The sequence below is a fragment of the Erpetoichthys calabaricus genome, chromosome 11 (assembly GCF_900747795.2).
Source record: "Erpetoichthys calabaricus chromosome 11, fErpCal1.3, whole genome shotgun sequence".
Taxonomy (NCBI): Eukaryota; Metazoa; Chordata; class Cladistia; order Polypteriformes; family Polypteridae; genus Erpetoichthys; species Erpetoichthys calabaricus.
The window spans coordinates 65,005,771-65,026,781 of record NC_041404.2 but is presented as its reverse complement, the minus strand read 5'-3'; the positions used below and the strand labels follow the sequence as shown (position 1 = coordinate 65,026,781).

General features: G+C 36.2%; 1 protein-coding gene across 3 annotated transcripts in view; it reads right to left on the bottom strand.

The window, feature by feature from the left end:
- The window catches only part of tnip1 (TNFAIP3 interacting protein 1), a 170,295-nt gene that overhangs the window by 89,702 nt on the left and 59,582 nt on the right, over positions 1-21,011 (bottom strand). For all 3 annotated transcript variants that reach the window (XR_007936291.1, XM_028813226.2, XM_028813225.2), the window contains exons 8-13: positions 19,961-20,099; positions 14,325-14,411; positions 13,411-13,476; positions 5,685-5,816; positions 4,936-5,064; positions 4,243-4,374 (exon numbers count right to left, since the gene is read on the bottom strand). Coding sequence is in view for 2 of the 3 variants with exons in the window: in XM_028813226.2 (XP_028669059.1) it covers positions 4,243-4,374; positions 4,936-5,064; positions 5,685-5,816; positions 13,411-13,476; positions 14,325-14,411; positions 19,961-20,099 (685 nt within the window). In the remaining variant the exon portion in view is untranslated. The remainder of the gene's footprint in view (positions 1-4,242; positions 4,375-4,935; positions 5,065-5,684; positions 5,817-13,410; positions 13,477-14,324; positions 14,412-19,960; positions 20,100-21,011) is intronic.

Here is a 21,011-nt window from a genome sequence, read left to right as displayed (position 1 = left end):
TACCTACTGAATTGTATGGTGCTTGGATCTGAAATAACTTTGTCATGATGTTTTCAAAAAGATAGTTTTTCCAATAAAATATTATTCAATCTGAAGCTTCTACTTTGATCTCTGCTAATCAGAAATTCTTTAACATAAATATGTTATCTTTATTATGTTTCTCCAAGTTCATAATACAACATACATTACATTTATAAGCTTCTGGAAGCATTCCCTAACTCTATCCCAACATGTTATGTTACAGCCTTATTTCAAAATGGATTAAATTCATTTTTTTCCTCAGAATTCTACACACAACAAACCCATGACAACGTGAAAAAAGTTTACTTGAGATTTTTGCAAATTTATTAAAAATTAAAAAATTGAGAAAGCACATGTACATAAGTATTCACAGCCTTTGCCGTGAAGCTCAAAATTGAGCTCAGGTGCATCCTGTTTCCCCTGATCATCCTTGAGATGTTTCTGCAGCTTAATTGGAGTCCACCTGTGGTAAATTCAGTTGATTGGGCATGATTTGGAAAGGCACACACATGTCTATATAAGGTCCCACAGTTGACAGTTCATGTCAGAGCACAAACCAAGCATGAAGTCAAAGGAATTGTCTGTAGACCTCCGAGACAGGATTGTCTCGAGGCACAAATCTGGTGAAGGTTACAGAAAAATTTCTGCTGCTTTGAAGGTCCCAATGAGCACAGTGGCCTCGATCATCCATAAGTGGAAGAAGTTCGAAACCACCAGGTCTCTTCCTAGAGCTGGCCGGCCGGCCATCTAAACTTTGCGTTCGGGGGAGAAGGGCCTTAGTCAGGGAGGTGACCAAGAACCCGATGGTCACTCTGTCAGAACTCCAGAGGTCCTCTGTGGAGAGAGGAGAACCTTCCAGAAGGACAACCATCTCTGCAGCAATCCACCAATCAGGCCTGTATGGTAGAGTGGCCAGAAGGAAGCCACTCCTTAGTAAAAGGCACATGGCAGCTCGCCTGGAGTTTGCCAAAAGGTACCTGAAGGACTCTCAGACCATGAGAAAGAAAAGATTGAACTCTTTGGTGTGAATGCCAGGCGTCACATTTGGAGGAAACCAGGCACCGCTCATTACCAGGCCAATACCATCTCTACAGTGAAGCATGGTGGTGGCAGCATTATGCTGTGGGGATGTTTTTCAGCAGCAGGAACTGGGAGACTAATCAGGATAAAGAGGAAGATGACTGCAGCAATGTACAGAGACATACTGGATGAAAACCTGCTCCAGAGCGCTCTTGACCTCAGACTGGGGCGACGGTTCATCTTTCAGCAGGACAACGACCCTAAGCACACAGCCAAGATATCAAAGGAGTGGCTTCAGGACAACTCTGTGAATGTCCTTGAGTGGCCCAGCCAGAGCCCAGACTTGAATCTGATTGAACATCTCTGGAGAGATCTTAAAATGGCTGTGCACCGACGCTTCCCATCCAACCTGATGGAGCTTGAGAGGTGCTGCAAAGAGGAATGGGCGAAACTTGCCAAGGATAGGTGTGCCAACCTTGTGGATTCATATTCAAAAAGACTTGAGGCTGTAATTGCTGCCAAAGGTGCATCGACAAAGTATTGAGCAAAGGCTGTGAATTTAAACCATTTTGGGATAAGGCTGTAACATAACAAAATGTGGAAAAAGTGATGCGCTGTGAATACTTTCCGGATGCACTGTATAAAACATAGCTCAGATAGCTCCTTTCCATCAGAAACTAAACAAGAGAAAATCTCATCCAAAAGTCTGACTTTATCATCTTTTTTACTGTGTTATGATGGCTGGGTTTGATTATTCTTTTCACATCTATCCCCTCTATTTTCAGAATATGCTTTAAATATGTGGTATTTAAAATGACATCATAATAAGAACACTATCAATGGATTGATAATACATAAACAAAAACAGAATTATTATAATGAAATGGTTTTATTCATATTCAAAATATAAAAATATTTACTGGAGGTTTATTGCAAATTATAAGCAACTTGCAAACTCTGACAGCCAATACTTGTTCATGGGACTAAAAAGGTTCCAAACTCACAACTTTTACATGGAGTCCTACTAGATTCTTTTCCTTCAGACTTTTTTTCACAAGCACTCTCATTTGCTATATACTATATGAGATGAGGGTGTTTGTTGTCATTTACCATACATACATACATACATACATAAATAAATAAATACCCACTAACCATTAGAGAATAGTCAGTCAGTCAGTCATTTTCCAACCCGCTATATCCTAACACAGGGTTGCGGGGGTCTGCTGGAGCCAAATCCCAGCCAGCACAGGGCGCAAAGCAGGAACAAACCCAAGCAGGGTGCCAGCCCACCGCAGTTAGAGAATAATAATTTCTTCTATAAAAGCTAACACTTAAAAACTTAGCATATATTAAATTTGGAGTGAAACTTACAAATTTTCAAGTTGGAGTCCAACTCCACAGCCCTGTGACCACAAAAAGCTCCCAGAACAATTTCAATGAGAATTCACATGGATTTTGTAAGTACAGTGGAACCTCGGTTCACGAATGTCTCGGTACACGTACAAATCGGTTTATGACCAAAAAGTTTGCCAAACTTTTGCCTAGGTTCACGACCACACACTCGGTATACGAACAAGCCAGTCTCCCTTTCAGTTTGTACATGCAGCGCATGAGAGAGAGAGAGAGAGACAGACACACACACACAGGCAGCGCGAGAGAGAGGGGGCTGGACGCATAAGGTAGGAAGGCAGTTAAAGAATGCACTGGGCTTGAATTTGTTTTCACTTCTGTTTACAGTGATCGGTTCATAACGTGCATTGTTGCAACGTTACTTTTCTTGGTGGTTTATTAAATTACATATTTTTTCAAATATTCATTTTTTTCCCTGTGCTTAAAACTCATTAAAAAAAGTGTTTTTAGCCAGCGGTTGGTAGCGCTATAGCGCGAACTATTGCAGTGTTAGTTTTCTCTGTTGTTCAAGGTTTTCTCAGTGTTATTCAATGTTTTTACATCTAGTTTACTATTACGCAGTACATTTTATGGTTTAATTAACTATATTTGTGCTTAAAAACTTAAAAAAATATATATATTTACATATAGTTCGTATGGTCTGGAACGGATTAATTGTATTTACATACAATCCTATGGGGGAAATTGCTTCGGTTCACGACCAAATCGGGTTACGACCAGAGTTTTGGAACAAATTATGGTCGTGAACTGAGGTTCCACTGTATCTGGAATTGCACTAGAGGGGTGCAACATCAATTCTTCCAAGAAATACTCATTATTTGGCATTCTGATAATGGTGCTGGAAAATACTGTCTTGGTTGCAGCTCTATCATAAATCTCTAAGTCTTCTGTTTTACTGAGATCTAGTGACAGGGCCTGCCATGGTGTATGCGTTATATCATTTTCATAATCCTCAAACAATTTAAAGGATACTCGTGTAGTGAGGATCAGGGCAGTATGTTTGGAGAGTATAACACTACCATCAGGCAAGGCTGTATTATTTAGTATAATAATCACACAGACATGCTTTGCACGTATTGCCATTTACTTTAGCCTCCGAGGCAGGGACCTGTGGCCCAACTCATTTGAACATGCAATCCAGAAAAGCTTCTGGATCTTAGTACCTATGCAATCACATTGGTCACTTCCCCATATTTAGATTTAGCATATATTACTTATTTGGAAAGCAGTTCAAGTAAATTACAGAGGTTACTTTTAGTTATTAATAAAAAAGGGTGGGGAATTTTGTTTAGTTATTACCAACTGAAAAAAGTGTTCTAGTTCTTCTTTTAATTAAAGTTTTTATGAAGGTTTTATCTCAAAAAATGACTACATATTTTTGTCAGTACCAGGTAATGTGTTAATTTTTTTTTGTGCAAGCCTATCATTTAGTGTCTGTTTCAAGGACACATTAATTTCATATTATGCAGTCCCTTTAGCTTTTTAACTATTAGAGCTCAAACAATGACCTAAAAAATGATTGAGACCTGTGCTTAAGAAAATATCATCAGGATTTTACATTTTTAAGTTTTTACACTAAATGCATTATTTAGCTCTACAATACATACATATATCCTACTGTATATATTTTGGCAATATTAACAAAAGATACTATATTTTATTTCATACATGTGATTTTGGGTAATGTGTTTGCATATTTACAGAACCTACTGTAATAAAATAATGAATTCAATTGGCAATAATAATCAACCTGTTTCAAGATATTTTTTAATACACCAATGTGCATACCTGTTCCTTTAGAACAGAAATCTGTGTAAGCAGCTCCTGTCGTCTTAAGTTCATTCCTCCATCTCCATGATTATTAAAAACTGTGGCCTGGGGAGCTGTAGCAGTTTGCAGGTTCAAAGCTTCTTCTAGGGCCTGAAGACACACACAACAATACAATATTCAACACAGGCAATGTATGTTTTTTTGGTGATTTTTCAGTACTAATATTCCGAGTAATCCTAATTTATGTTTATTTCATAAACTAAATGGAAAATTTCAGATATTTAAAAGACATGAAAGAATAATTGGAAAAACGTTTATTTTTAATATTATCTATGCAGTACTGGACAACAAATCTATTATAAAATACATTATAATGATCTTCTGAATTAAGAATTTATAACTAGCACCCCCAAACTCATTAAAAAGAATATACTTTTTCCCTTAATTTTTCATTCAAGTTTTGTGATGCTAATCTGTATTAAATATAAAAGAATGTGAAATCAATTTACCAATGTCTACAGTGATGGTACATATAGTAATTCCATAACAACAGTTACCTGCAGTCATTTTTTGTATTAAATGATAAGTAATGTCAGCCAATAAATACAGAATTATAATAAATTAAGAAACTGAAATGCAAGTATCATAAATATAATAAGGTACAGTTATTTCACAGTATTGGTACTTCATGCATGACTTAAAAGTACTCACCTTGTTTAAGCGTTGAATCTCCTTCTCTTGATATTCCCATTGCTTAGTAAGTGGATTTAGTTGATCCTGCATGTATTTAATCTTTTGTTTCAGCTCTGTAACCTCTGTTATATACTTTTCTTTCTCAGACTAGAAGAAAAAGGACATTTATAGTGCCTCAATAAAAAGCACTAAGCTTCTGATTTGTTCAAATTTTATAGTCTAGTATTCTGAATTTGAAATATTATTAAATGTACTTCTTCATTGATCAATATAGTTCTGCACAATGTTACTAATCAAATGGAAGACAAGTTTCAAACATTTACATTAAGAGAAAAAACAGAAATCAGATGACCCAAAAATCACTCTTTACCCCTTCGTAACAGCAATCCTAAATTAATATACATTTTTAAAAAGGTCATTCAATTCAATCTTGGAACCCACAACTGTATAAAATAAGTGGATTACCTGATTTATATTACCCTGTGTTAATACATAAACACTCTCTCTCTCTCTGTTGGTAAGATCCCATAATATGACAGATTTTTAAAAGATAGGAGAAATATTGCTCCATGACAATATTCCAATTTAACAGATACCTACAAAGAAAGATTTTAGTACTAACCTTATATATGCACCATTTTGTGTTATTTAAAATGAGAACCTTTTTTTTTATGAAACCAAAAAAATAAATCTATATAGAAAAAAATTATTTCCTTTAGAAATGTAGTAATTATGCAAGTTGTATGTTAAACAGCACTCCCACTTACCTCTTCATTTTCAATTTTAGACTTGGCAAGCAATAGTTTACGATCATAATCCCGCTGTCTTTGTTCACGTTCTGCTTCAAGATCAGCAACAGCTTTCTGTGAATCTGCAAGTCGTTGTCTTAGCTCAGTAATCTGAAAATATGAAAAAAATAAGCCTTTTTTTTTTTTTTTTAAAAACAACAGTGGATAATCATCTAGAATAACACCCAGAATAGTAATTAGCCCTTAGAACTATTCACCCTTTATTGAATTATTCTTTCCTTTATTCCTGTTAATTTAGCAAACCTATGCAATGTCAGCAGTACAGGTGGTTGACAAAAATCTGTGCAGTCTAGTATTGCAGTATTTTTTTTTTTTGTGGTATATAAATTGATTCACTAGAAGATGAATATTGAATATTGGGATGTGTTTTGCGTTATGTTTTCATGCCATATATGGCAATTGGGAAAAATGCATTTATTTGTACTTGCATTACACAAAAATGCCACAAACTGGGCACAACTAACATTAACATTGCTGCATTTTGTAATACAAAATACCATCTCCCTATTTAAAAATGAGTGTTTTGTTTTTTATAATGTTACACAGACTAAAGATCTTAATATGAAACATTCAGATTGCAAACACTGGTATATGAAAACCACATACTCTACTCCTATTACTTTACAAAACAGGACTGTCTTTCCCATGCAGCTGACAGGAACACCTGATGACAGATTATTGAATTCTCCATATGCGCATAGTACTCTATTAAATGAAAAACACAGAACAACACTCATGACCTTACAAGTCTGCTTCTTACTTTCATGAAAAGGGGTTATGTGAATGTGATATAGAAGAATTTTCAGTTTGAATCACTTGCCAAATTTAGCCAGTGTTCATGTACAACTGTATAATCCATATCATGTGAAATGTAAATCCACCTTAAAATGTAACAAAGCTCACTAAGTACAATAAAAGAAAACAAAGGAAAAATATGTTGATGTACATATTGTGTACCACAACTGAGTGTTCTCAGTCTCAAATTCTGTTGAAATCCATGTCCCGAATTAAAGAAGTGAGATTTATTTAACCATATTTTTTTGGCTACAGCAAAATTATGTATTATACCTGAAATACAAAAAAAAAAAACAAAAAAAAAAAACACCTTAACATTATTATATTATGCCAGGGTAGCATTATGCTGCCAATTAATTTTTTGCTCAGTAATTTTGGATTGTCTAAGTTGGAGAATGGAAAACATAATTAACAGTATAACTGAATTTGTAAGTTTAATCATACTTGATGCTAAGTAATGACAAAATCAGAAAATAAAATTATTATAACATTCTCAATAAAAATGGTGAAGATAAATTATATTCACCCTCCCCCACTTTCATATTAATGTAATAAGCTGGAATACTCCTCCTCTTTTTAGAGACAATGTACAAAATATCAGCTTGTTTATGCAGTGATAACATAAAAATTAGAAAATAACTGACATATCTGGAAAGAATTTAAACCGTGAGTCTCTCAGGAGTAGGGATGGGAATTGATAAGATTTTCACGATTCCGATTCCATTTTCGATTCTGTTTAACAATTCGATTCTTTATCGATTCTCCTATCGATTCTTATTTTTAAAAAAGGAGAACACACAGGTCGATTAACTTAGAACTTTGTTTTATATCTTATCTTTGAACAAGATAGAAATTTAGGAGTAGCATGACCTTACAAACCCAACAGTGAGATCTTAAGAGATCCACAGCCTACGGCTCCTTGATGGGGTGCCACGGGGTCCCCAGAAAAAAATGTGTAAATGTAAAATAATAATAAAATAAATATTCTTCTGTAGCAATAACAAAGTATAACATAAATTATTCTGTGGCAATTACACAAGAATGTCCAGTAACATTTACACTCTCCTTTTTAAAAGTATATATGAGCTGAGCACTCAAAAATAAAACTACATCAGCCAGCAACAAGTACAATCAACTCAAGTCCAATGGAACTGTGCACAGTGCAATTCTGCAACCATCAACTATTTTGACAGCTACATCCATGTTGGCCGCATTATCAACAGTGGCTGCCACAACCTTGTCTGTGATACCATACTCCTCCAAGATCTCATCAGTCTCCTCTGCTACAGCTGTCCCTGTCTGTGCCTGGTACACTGGTTTTATTTTGAGGACTTTTTCTTGAGCCTGGCCATTCCTGACATAATGCAGCGTTACTGTGAGGTAATGATCTTGACTAAAACTTGCCCATCCATCTGCAGTGACGGCTGCCTTCAACATGTATCAGCTCAGAAATGGAAACGGATGAAACATCTGGTAAGAGGAGAACATGCAAATTTGACATTCCCTGACTTAGCCTACAATTAAACACATTCACTTACCGAAAATCGGGGGCATCTACTGTGGCAAATGGGTGCAAGCCTTTTACCACAAACTTAGTCACTGCTCGGTGACATTCGTCTATCCTGGCCTGTGTCATTTTACTTTTCCCCGCCTCTGTGAAAGGAGAAGCTACCGGTAGACTGCAGCGAGAACTGCCAGCATCTGAGACAGCCAGACTCTGTCTGTCTCTCTCGTCATGGTCATCTAAATGCAATGCACAGTAATAGCAGGTTTTGAAATAAGGCAAATCGCGCTAACATAATATGCAATGTTAGTTGATTAGTTACCTGCCGTATTAACCCCTTAACCGCCCTCTGCCGGATATATCCGGCACCGTTGTTTTATTGCTAATGCCATACTGCCGGAATTATCCGGCACATTTGCCTGTGGTTATATGAATGCCTGGCAAGTAGTATAACTGACGGTTTGGCGTGGGTATTATTACTACGTTGTATTTCGACAAGTCTGTGGTTGTTTTGGCCGGTCATGTGACGTGATTCGCATGTAACAGCTGTGAATATGGCGAAACGTAAACTGACTTCAAGTGAGGCTTTGCAGGCGATTTTGGACAGTTCTGATCATGATTGTAGCAGTTCTGAAGAAGATTTTAGCGACAGTGATGAGCAGCAACGTGCGCTGCATGATACTGTGAATGAAGACGCATCGGATGACGGCGCTGAGTGGGTGTATCCCCAGCATCTCAGCTGGGCTGCTGCCCGTGGTGAACTACCTTTTCTGCATTCGTTTGAGGGAACGTGTGGCTTTATTGTTGATGTAAACAATTACACTGCTGAGCAGTTTTATGAGCTGTTTGTGTCACCTGATTTGATCAGACATTTTGTTCATCAGACAAATCTGTATGCAGCACAGTCTATTGAGAAAAATCCCAATTTACCTCCACATTCCCGTGTTCGTGCTTGGTTTGACACTGATGAAAACGAAATGAAAAAATTCATTGGGATTTTGATGTTGATGGGAATAATCAGAAAACCAGATATTGAGATGTACTGGTCTACAGATCCTATGTATGCAACACCTATTTTTGCAGCTGTCATGACACGTAACCGATTCTCTTTGCTGCTGAAATTCTTTCATTTGAATGACAACAGAAACGAGCCAGATAAGAAAGATCCAAACCGCGACCACTTGTTCAAGCTACGTCCTTTGATTGATCATTTATTTGAAGCATTTCAGTTGCCCTACATGCCAGGACCGTCAGTTGCAGTTGATGAAAGTTTATTGTCGTGGAAGGGCCGCTTACAGTTTCGACAGTATCTACCATTGAAAAGGGCACGGTTTGGTATCAAGATGTTTTGCTTAGCTGAGAATTCAGGTTACATTTATAGATTTCGTGTATACACTGGCAACTTGCACAACATTTAGTGGTCAATACTGCTTGAATAAATGTAAAAAATGTAAAAAAGTAAAAAAACGAAAATTGTTCAGATTTCGCCTGGCGTGGGGAATATTTAGGGAGTTGGCGGTTAAAGGGTTAACTGGAGAGGACCTGCAAATGTTACCGCTGCTGCTGGGTTGAGATTCACTAGTCCGGAGCGGATTAAAAACAACATTCATTTAAGGTTATCGCACGTTTTGTGTGCAAATGCTTTTGCATATTCGTAGTGTTTCCTCCCTTTGATGAAATATCTACTTTGCAAGTATTGCAAGTTGCCCTGTTGTCATCCTTTCTCGTAAAGTATAACCAAACTTTTGAGCATTTGTGCCGCTTAGGCGCCATGTTTCCTGCTGGGTAAATGACGCTACGCAACGCGGTGACGTCATTCGAGGCGACTGGAATCGATAGGGGAATCGTTTGCAAAAATGGCAAACAATTCCAAGGAATTGAAACAGTGGGAACCGGTTCTCAACAAGAACCGGTTTTCGATTCCCATCCCTACTCAGGAGGCACTAAGCTTCTCATTTAATTCTACAACTTACATACAGCCCACCATCATCTAACCTTACGAAGTCCTAAAATAAGATAATCTAACCAAGTGTGACAGAAACATAACTCATGAATCAGCAGTAGCAACAGAAGTCACAGTAGTAGTAATATCATATTTACAGAGTACAGTAAACCTTTAACTTGTGTGTCTGATTAACATGCATTATGTCACCACTCTCCTGTGCCACGTTAGGTAAAAATATATTAAAACATGGAACTTATTTAATAGAAAGCACAAGTCAGATTACCTGATATATATTCCTTATGTTTCTTTGCACCACCTATTACCTAAAACGTTATTAACGCATAATATGACAGTCACACAATTAACTGGTTAAGAAAACTCTTGTGATATGAGTACATGAAAGAGAATTACATTCTAAATTAACTCATCTTTGGTGGTAATATAACCTTAATCATTTTCTGCATGACTTTATCAGTCTTTTACATCATATTGGAGAAATTCTGTATCACTGTGATTTACAACACAGGATTTGTGTAACAATGTTTAGGGTGTACTTACTTTTTTACATGACTCAAAGACCCTGACAAATTTGCAAATCAATATAATTTTTGCCCATTGATCCTGACAAAGTAACTCAAATTATCCTCTGGCTTAGAAAATTTCTGAATAGCAATTTTCAACTCCAGCCACAAAATCACAATCTGATATAAGAGTTGGCCTTTGACTGGGTCACTCTTCACTATTTTCTTTTGTCTTTAAGCTACTCGAGTGACTTTGACTTTATACAGTATTTTAGGTTTTAACCTCACAGGCAAAAATTTTAGGTTCTAGTAAACTGCAGCAGGCTCTCTTCTAAATGTTGACAACTTTGCTGCTTTCATTTTGCAATATACTAAATTTCCAAATGTCTATCTGATTTTATTTTTACTTTCACATTATAGTTTTTTCATGGATTAAAGACCAAGCTTCCATTTAAATACATTAAACATTACTGCATAGAATGCAACACCATAAAATATGATGAAGTCAAGGAAAAGTGCAGACTTTATTGTTTTGATAAGCACGATATTTATTATATACTCTGAATTTTTTTCAAAAAGAAAGCAGAAAGAAACATCATAAATAAACACAAATGATAGCAAATAGTTTCCTGTGGTAAAATGTTTGTTATCTGTTGAGATTGAACAGTTTTGCCTCATAGGTCTATTCGATCTGGCCAGCCCCAAGTCTACCACAACAGGAAGATAGCGGGTATACAAGAGGTTAGGGAAATTCTGCTATGTATATTTCTAAAGCTTGTTGTTGTCACAGTGGTTACCAAAACCTTGTGTTCTCTTATCAAAGATCAACTTCCTTCACTGGCATATATGACAGCCATCTATACAGCAAAGTTTGCAAAGAATGTACCCAGTGAAGCCGAGGTTCCTCACGTCACACTGTGTCAAATGCTGTACTAACAGAACCTAAATTGTGTAACTTTCAGCTCTTGACAACATTTCAGGTTAGCCTTGCTGACGTTAAAGTCGGTTTCACTTGATAGTTTGTCATCTATATTAAGATAAGAACAGCAGTACATATGTTGGGTGTTTCAGGGTGGGGAAACTTTCAACAAATACTATAATGATATCAGAACATTTTTTCACAAAACAAAAAAATCTACTGACAAATAAACAGTGGGAAATGTATCCAGCAGGAGCATGTACAATATTATTCTGAAAATTATTCAAGTAGTTTACAAAGGTGTTTGTTATAAAAGATAAAATACAGTTACAGGTTACTAAAAAACAGTAAAAAAGTTCTGAACCTGTGGCCTCTTGGCCATGCAGTCCAGAACCAAGCTCCTGGATGTCACTGACACAATCACACTGACATTGGTCATTAATCCCCATGTAAAGGTTAAGCACATGCTTAACCCACATCATATGTAAAGGCTTTTAATATGTTTGTACTTTGTGTGTCAGTCATGTGTGTTTTTTCTTGAAAAACAATATTTTTCCAATGTTTCAGGAGTGCTTCTAATTGTGTGTTCTTCACTTGTATACTGTGACTTGGAAATGCAAATGGACACAATCAACAGGTGAGTTACGCAAAACAGGAGGGTAACTACAATCAAGAGGCAGTGTGTTCTAAATCTAAGAAAAAATTGAATGATGAAGTAAGCTGCACAAAATAAATGTTAGCAGCATGATGACAGCAATTCAGTTTGCTGCTACTCCTCACATTCAATGACACTGGCAACAGGCAACCTTGCTGTAATTAAGAATTAAATTTCACAAACACTACTCTGCAATCACAACTTCACTGTACCATCATTCACCTGGCATCTAACTACAAAGAATCTTCCCTAGACAGCGTCGGAATGCTCACTAACATATGGATGTAATTTATGAAAAGTTAATAAGGTTATTTAGAAAGCAGCTTAAGTAAATTTTAGAGAGTATGTTTAACTATTAATTAGAAGAACTACAAATTTTTAACAATTGCAAAAAGGTGTTCTAATTGTTCTTTGTTTGTTCCTCTTTTTTTAATTGGTGTTCCTGCCCCTAAATATTTTAACTCAAAAGGTATTAAACAAATATTGATATTTATTGCCAAGTACCCATAAAACAAAGCATACAATTCTAAGTTTAACATTTCATAATTTTTACTTGAAGTTTCGACATAAATTGTTTGAGACAATGTTTACAAGTAGTAGTAAAATTACTTTATTTTTACTAAGAATTTTCCTGGCATACATCAAAAGCTTAAAGACCATTTTTTGGATCAAGAAAGTCCATGGAATATTACATGCTACTTTTTTTTATATATCAAGCTCTTACTATTACGGACATTAATATGTGACATTTGATTAATCCCAGATTTCAATTGCTTCTGGTGACTGCAGTTTATTAACACTTAACCTTACAACTAGCCATGCAGGTGATCAGCTCAGTTTAAGAATATTCAAACATGAAAGTGATCAAGAGATAGATAGTGGCTTTTTACAGAAGCACTTTAAATAAATAAATATGTAGTTAAGTAAGTAAACAAATAAATTAACACACACACAAAAACACATGCCATGAATGACTACAAAGCAAAAAAATTCAAAGAAAGAAAAAGCTCTTACTTGGCTGTCAGTGAGGCATTTTGCAGACATATTGCTGTTGGTGTAAAGAAACCCAGTAGCGTTTTTTTTACAATGCTTTTGCTGAAAAATTTGTTGCTAAAAATACTACGTGTTATTGTGTCAGAGAGAGGATGTGCAGCATTGTTCATAATGGCACTTAGTTTTGCTTTAATTCTCTCCTTCGCCAAAACCCCCAGGGGGTCCAAAGTGCATAATTTAACTGAGTTTGGTCTTTTAATTAACATGTCTTCAGACTTTATTACACTTACTTTAAACTTTTACATACAATATAAAGTTGGACTTTCAGCTCAGTGTTCAAGAGTGTTATTACCTTTTGCTCATACTGTTGTTTCATTGACCTGAAAGACTTATCCCACTGTTTATTCACCTCCACAAGCTATAAACCAATAAAAAATACATTAGACATTAACACAGCTATCAAATGTAAATTCGCTAATCAGCATATTAGCTTGTTAAACAGCAGAGACAGTTGGCATTGCAAATCATGGAAAATAAAAAAGACATATAATAAAGCACAAGAGAAAAAAAAAACGGCTTTAAGAAAAAATAATTGACAAACTCCCCCCACAATTGTACTTTCTTAAAATTAATCAGCTTAGGTGCACCTATGGCAAATTAGTTTACTGCATATTCAGATGCATCAGTTTCTTCACACACAAAAACTTAAATAAGGCTTACTTAAAGAAAATCAGTGCAATAGAATATACAAATGCCTACAGATGTCTCTGTGCATTCAGATTTTTGAAATCTGTGCACTTTGAAATGCTAGTAAGACATACAGTTTTAAAAGTTTCTTTATATGTGGGGCTACACATTGCACTAAACTGGTGTACAGCAGCTAGTTATTTTTGAAGATGTAAATACTGGGATCATCAGATGCGGTGAACTGATCCCAGTATTTATGTCAAACAAATAATGATCCGCTTGCCCACCAGGCAAGGAGCAGCTGCATCAATTAAAATCCTTCACTGGATGAAAGAATTTGGAAATGTCATAAATATGACAGAGACCAAATAATGTCCTATAAACTCCTATAAATTCTATAGAAATTAACAGAAGGTAAAATTTCAGGGAAAAAGGAAAGCCCATTAAAAACGTATTCCTATTTATATTCATCATGTTTCTTCATTTACATATTAAAAGCTATGGAAATTCTCCAAGGTTTATTATTAAATAATAAGGCAAACTCTTCCTGCAATCATGTAGCATAGAACCAATACTTACCTCTCCTCTCTGTTGTTCCAGAGCCTTTAGTTTCTTTTCAAAAACATCAATGTCGCGACTTTTAACATCTGCTTTATCCTTGAAACACTAAAAAAAAAAAAAATTACCCAAAAGTTATAAACTACATTTATTATGATCATTCATTGTTATAAATAAACTATTTTACAAAACACATCATTACAATTAATTTCAGCTCAAGAGTAAGCCAGTTGTTAGCTTTGTTGCATCACAGGGCCAAAAGTCTGTGTAGAGTTTATACAGTTAGGTCCATACATATTTGGACAGAGACAACTTTTTTCTAATTTTGGTTCTGTACATTACCACAATGAATTTTAAATGAAACAACTCAGATGTAGTTGAAGTGCAGACTTTCAGCTTTAATTCAGTGGGGTGAACAAAACAATTGCATAAAAATGTGAGGCAACTAAAGCATTTTTTTAACACAATCCCTTCATTTCAGGGGCTCAAAAGTAATTGGACAAATTAAATGACTGGAAATAAAAATGTTAATTTCTAAGACTTGGTTGAAAACCCTTTGCTGGCAATGACCGCCTGAAATCTTGAATTCATGGACATCACCAGATGCTGGATTTCCTCCTTTTTAAAGCTCTGCCAGGCCTTTACTGCAGCGGCTTTCAGTTGCTGTTTGTTTGTGGGCCTTTCTGTCTGAAGTTTAGTCTTCAACAAGTGAAATGCATGCTCAGTTGGGTTAAGATCAGGTGACTGACTTGGCCATTCAAGAACTTTCCACTTCTTTGCTTTAATAAACTCCTGGGTTGCTCTGGCTGTATGTTTTAGGTCATTGTCCATCTGCATCATGAAACGCCACCCAATCAATTTGACTGCATTTAGCTGGATTTGAGCAGACAGTATGTCTCTGAACACCTCAGAATTCATTCGGCTGCTTCTGTCCGGTGTCACATCATCAATAAACACTAGTGTCCCAGTGCCACTGGCAGCCATGCACGCCCAAGCCATCACACTGCCTCCACCGTGTTTTACAGATGATGTGGTATGCTTTGGATAATGAGCTGTTCCATGCCTTCTCCATACTTTTTTCTTGCCGTCATTCTGGTAGAGGTTGATCTTGGTTTCATCTGTCCAAAGAATGTTTTTCCAGAACTGTGCTGGCTTTTTTAGATGTTCTTTAGCAAAGTCCAGTCTAGCCTTTCTATTCTTGAGGCTTATGAGTGGCTTGCACCTTGCAGTGCACCCTCTGTATTTACTTTCATGCAGTCTTCTCTTTATGGTAGACCTGGATATCGATACGCCTACCCCCTGGAGAGTGTTGTTCACTTGGTTGGCTGTTGTGAAGGGGTTTCTCTTCACCATGGAAATGATTCTGCAATCATCCACCACTGTTGTCTTCCGTGGACGTCCAGGGGCCTCATGTATAACGGCGTGCGTAGAACTCACACTATAACATGGCGTAAGCACAAAAGCGGGAATGTGCGTATGCACAGAAAAATCCAGATGCAGGAATCTGTATGTACGCAAACTTTCACGTTCTTCCACTACATAAATTCCGATCAGCGTGAAAGGTAACGCACATGCACGCGCCTTCTGTCCCGCCCCAACTCCTCCCAGAATTATGCCTCTTTGAATATGCAAATCGATATAAATAGCCTTCTGAGAAAAGACAATGGGAAAAGCACAGGGGAATATATAAGAATTTCAGCGAATACCAAGTGGAGGCAAAGGAAAAACGTACTATTTGTTGGTTTAAACAGTGGTATAATCAACAAAAGGAAGTTGATCGAGTGACAGAGTGTCGGAGAAACTCGAAGGCTCAAGTTCACAAAGTCGCACAGTGCCCGAAATAAAAAAGAAATCACATATCAAAGTCGCCGTGAAAAGGCAAGTCGTAGCCCACCATCTGAGTGTCATATGAAAGCTTATTAGGGTACAGACAAAAAAATAGGCACACAGTGGGGAAAAAAGCATGAAATGTCAACTTTAATCTCGAAATTTCCACTTTAATCACGTAGTTTATTTTGCCATTAAAGTAGAACATCATAAACTCCATCTTAAAATCGTTTAATTTACTAGTTTCTCAAATCCCATTGTAACTAAAGTAGGACATTAAATGCTTTGTTCTGTATTTGATCTTCTTTGTGCTCTGTGTATGAATCACTACCTGCTTCTTAAACGGGCTTTCTCTTTCTCCGACAGGACACATAATCCATTACATTCGTGATATTACAGCTCTCTGAATAATTAAAATACTGAGATGTATACGTGATATCTTTTTCATGATGATAGGAATGAAAGCATGTTATTAAACATGGGAACACGGTGGCGCAGTGCTTGTTCATATCTCACGCAAAAGGCTTGCTACGCCATGCGCGACCTTCAATGACGTAATTTATCACAGCAGTATTGTCTCTTTCAAACGTACTAACCTCCAATTCCTGTCCTTACTTTGCTTTCTCCAAATACCCAATCGCCACACAATCAGCTATGTAATAGACGTGAAGCCATTTGTAAGCTTAGAACGCCGATTCTTCAAAACTTTTAAGGAACATTGAAATATCTTCGTAGTACATGTTTAATTATTCTATCCGTCTATCTTTCCAGTGTCGCGTCAGCACAAGAATACAACGCAATACAGGAACAATCCCTGAACTAGCTAGCGCTGCGGCACCGTGTCCTCACATGTTTAATTATTAACAATACAGATTATTTAAATGAAGTTAAAGTTTTATCTGTATAATATAATCAACATATTTTGCTGCATTTCATCTTAAAAATGAATACCGTCATCATATGTAAATATGCGCTTTATAAAGTGGTGCAGATTGTGCAATATTATAACTGTAGTGCAAGTTTACAGTGAGGTAATTGTACTTATAAGTAAACAGTTCTACAAGGAGCACTTGATGGACTGATTGAGTGCGTTTAGAGTTCTTGGGATGAAACTTTTTCTAAACCGCGAAGTCCGTACTGGGAAGTCTCTAAAGTGTTTTGCCGTGGCTGAGTCAGCGTCTGCTTCATGCTGTATACCGATAATTCTCTTTCTGATCAGCTGCTGCTGTGATTCCCCACTCAGATACAGTGATATAAATACTCAGAGTGGTGCAGTGAGAGTAATATGGAAAAAGATGATCTGCTGTGGCAACCCTTAACGGGAGCAGCTGAAAGAAGAAGATGCAGTGAGAGTTACAACGCTAAAGCAGTTATGGTATTTGGAATACTATGGCTATTCCCTGGACCATTATATTGCTGCAGGTTAATTACAATCAGATGCATTACACTAATAAATAATATGCAGTTAGTTTCAGTGTATTTATAAAGCCGCGTCAGGAATGTGGATCTAAGAAAGAAAGGGTGACAACGCAGGAACAGTAGCACTGCTTGGACGCTGGGTGCCGCCAGTCTGCAAAACCGAGCGGAGAAATTGCGTACACTTAGGTATGAGTTACCGTGGAAATGTGCGTGGCTTTACACCAAGTTTAGGTTTTATACATCGCGATTTGAGCGTGGAAATGGGAGTATGCAACATTTCTGTGCGTATGCACCGTTTATACATGAGGCCCCTGGTCTTTTTGCGTTGCTGAGTTCACCAGTATTTGCTTTCTTTCTCAGGATGTACCAAACTGTAGATTTTGCCACTCATAATATTGTAGCAATTTCTTGGATGGGTTTTTTCTGTTTTCACAGCTTAAGGATGGCTTCTTTCACCTGCATGGAGAGCTCCTTTGACCACATGTTGTCTGTTCACAGCAAAATATTCCATATGCAAGCACCACACCTCAAATCAACTCCAGGCCTTTTATCTGCTTAACTGATGATGACATAATGACGGACTTGCCCACACCTGCCCATGAAATAGCCTTTGAGTCAATTGTCCAATTATTTTTGAGCCCCTGAAATGAAGGGTTTGTGTTAAAAAAATGCTTTAGTTGCCTCACATTTTTATGCAATCGTTTTGTTCACCCCACTGAATTGAAGCTGAAAGTCTGCACTTCAACTGCATCTAAGTTGTTTTATTTAAAATTCATTGTGGTAATGTACAGAACCAAAATTAGAAAAAAGTTGTCTCTGTCCAAATATTTATGGACCTAACTGTATATTCTTCTGCATGCCTAAATGAGTCTTTCTTCAGGGGCTTCAATTTTCTCACACATTTCAAACAAGTGTATAGCGGGTAAATTTTCAAATCTAAACCGAACCAGAATGAGTGAGTGTCAGAGTGTGTGCCCTGCGATAGACCCGACATGTGCCTCTTGTTGGAATAGACTCCGGTTCCTGAAGACACAGAAATGAAAAACTTTGAGAGTAAAAACTAGGATATTTAAATCATCTTTATTATGCTGAAAAATATTTATAAAATGCAAATTTGATTAACCTAAACAAAACAGATGGAAAAAGAAAATGCATACAGAAAGAACATATTATTCATTTTAAAGTAACTGAGTACCATACCACTTAGATATTACAACTTACTACTTCCATTTATGAATGTAACTTTCATTTTAATTATTACATCACAAATTAAAACGCATATATCAGTAGAATATGCTCTGGAAATAGGCTACTTCACATTAGTTTTCAACATGGTGGCATTTGTTTTGGTAAATTGCGGTTGTACAATATTACATATAGATTGACATCAAAAATACCAACTGGCAGCAGTACTGACACTTAGCATTCTTAAGACCAAGTAATTGTGTAGGTAACTTTAGAGTGGGCTTATTTTAACAGTTCACTGTCTATTCACTGACCATAGGGCATAAAGTTATACACTGACTGAAAATAGACTCTAAATAGGCCTGATTCTGTGTGGCAGCGATAGTAAGTGAATCCTGCAATCCACTGGTACCTAATTTTAACTGTTCATTGACTTTAGTATCACAACTCGGAATAGACAGGTTCATTAAATGAACAGGTCTTCCAAAGCATTGCTTATTATGTATTAGACATTATATATATAAAGAATTTAAAAAAAAAAAAAAAAAAAAAAAAAAAAAAAAGAGAACTTTACTGGATTACGTTTATTGAAATCATGATGTATGTGTGAATTTCCTGTTGATGCATATTTAGATTGTTATGCACTAGAAACATATGCTGTCATTACCAGAAATTTCTTAGTGAAAGCAAAGAGTGTATTTTTTTAAAAAAATGAAAACATCATAAAGAAAAGCAAAAAAAAATAATTACTCTACTGATACTCCATTTTCTGATTTCTTATATAATTTGGCATCACATGCACAAGTTCAGTGGGGCAACTTACATCAAGTAATCAAACTGGAAGCATTTATGTTTTGGGAACAAATAAGTAAATAGTTAAATGATTTATATATTTCCTTAATGACCTAAGTGGGAAAAGCTTACTAATATGCTTTTTATTAAATAGTATAGTTTTAAACACTGCAAGTGTGCATTCCTATGTTAAATACACCCTATTTTGTTGAATGTTTACTAATACAAGTTTTCAAACAATCAATGCCCAATGACTCACTAAAATGATGTAACTAAATATAACGAGCAAAGGAGAACAACATTTAACATGCATAAGGAGGTCATTTTTTAACTCTCCACTCAAACTAGAAAGTCATGAAGGACAGGAATACTCAAATAATTTTGACAGGGATGCAAATAACGTACTTATTCTTCTGATAGAAAATAAAACAGACCTGCTGTACAGAGACCACCTCCATCTTTGTCCCCACAGATGCCTGCTTGACCAGATTCTCTGTGCCAGATCCACATAACAGTCCCTCTTTGTTCTCTACTTTGGTTTTCACTATCTTTTTAAGCTCTTGATTCTCTTGTCTAAAATTTAAACAGAAAGATACATTTAAAATAAACATATATAAACATTCACACTCAAAAATATCAAAACTTTCCAATAGGTCTCTTCCATACTATAAATACTAAATATGCAAAAAAAAAAAAAATATATACTGAAAATATTCTGTTGGAAAGGCCCAACTTTGAATTCACCCCTAAAACTTTTAAAGTTCCCAGAGACTATCTGTGATAACAAGAACTACAGTGTGACCTTTGGTCATTACAAACATTTAGGAAATTTGTATATGCAACTTCAAATTATATTTTCCATTAACATTCCTTTAGGCCAGACTTTCGCATAATTTGTCTTTGAAGAGCTTCCTGTGAGCGCCTGTGGTTTTCATATATAAGCTCCTCACCCTGAGCATGGGTGCTCTTGTAGTGCTGTATTTACATATGTTTATTCACATACAGATTCTGAAACAATGGCCAAGTACATTGATGGCATCATTTGTGTAGGGCTCATTTCAATTTATAGTAATTCTGGATAAAGTAACCAAACTGATCAAATATCTAAACTGTTAATACATCAACAAAATTAATGGTGGCCTTTTCAGCACAAAAGGACATTCTCACCATTTGTACATATAATAGACAGATTTTGACAGGTGGTCTTTATTTTCACATTCCTGGGCACCACAATATCAATGAAGGTTAGAGCTCTTGGTTTTGAGACAGTTAAAGCATATTAGAGTGCAACAAGAAACAAAGGCAGTTTCTGCTTGTCTGTAACTGAAACTATTTTGACCTTCACCATCACTACAGCATGTATCATGGGAATACTTCTGCAAAAAAGAAGGGGCAAGTAGGTATGATTCTGACCACTCTTTCTAGAATCAGAGGAGGCTGTGTACTCAGTGCTCATTCACTCAACTCAACTTAAATAGACAAATA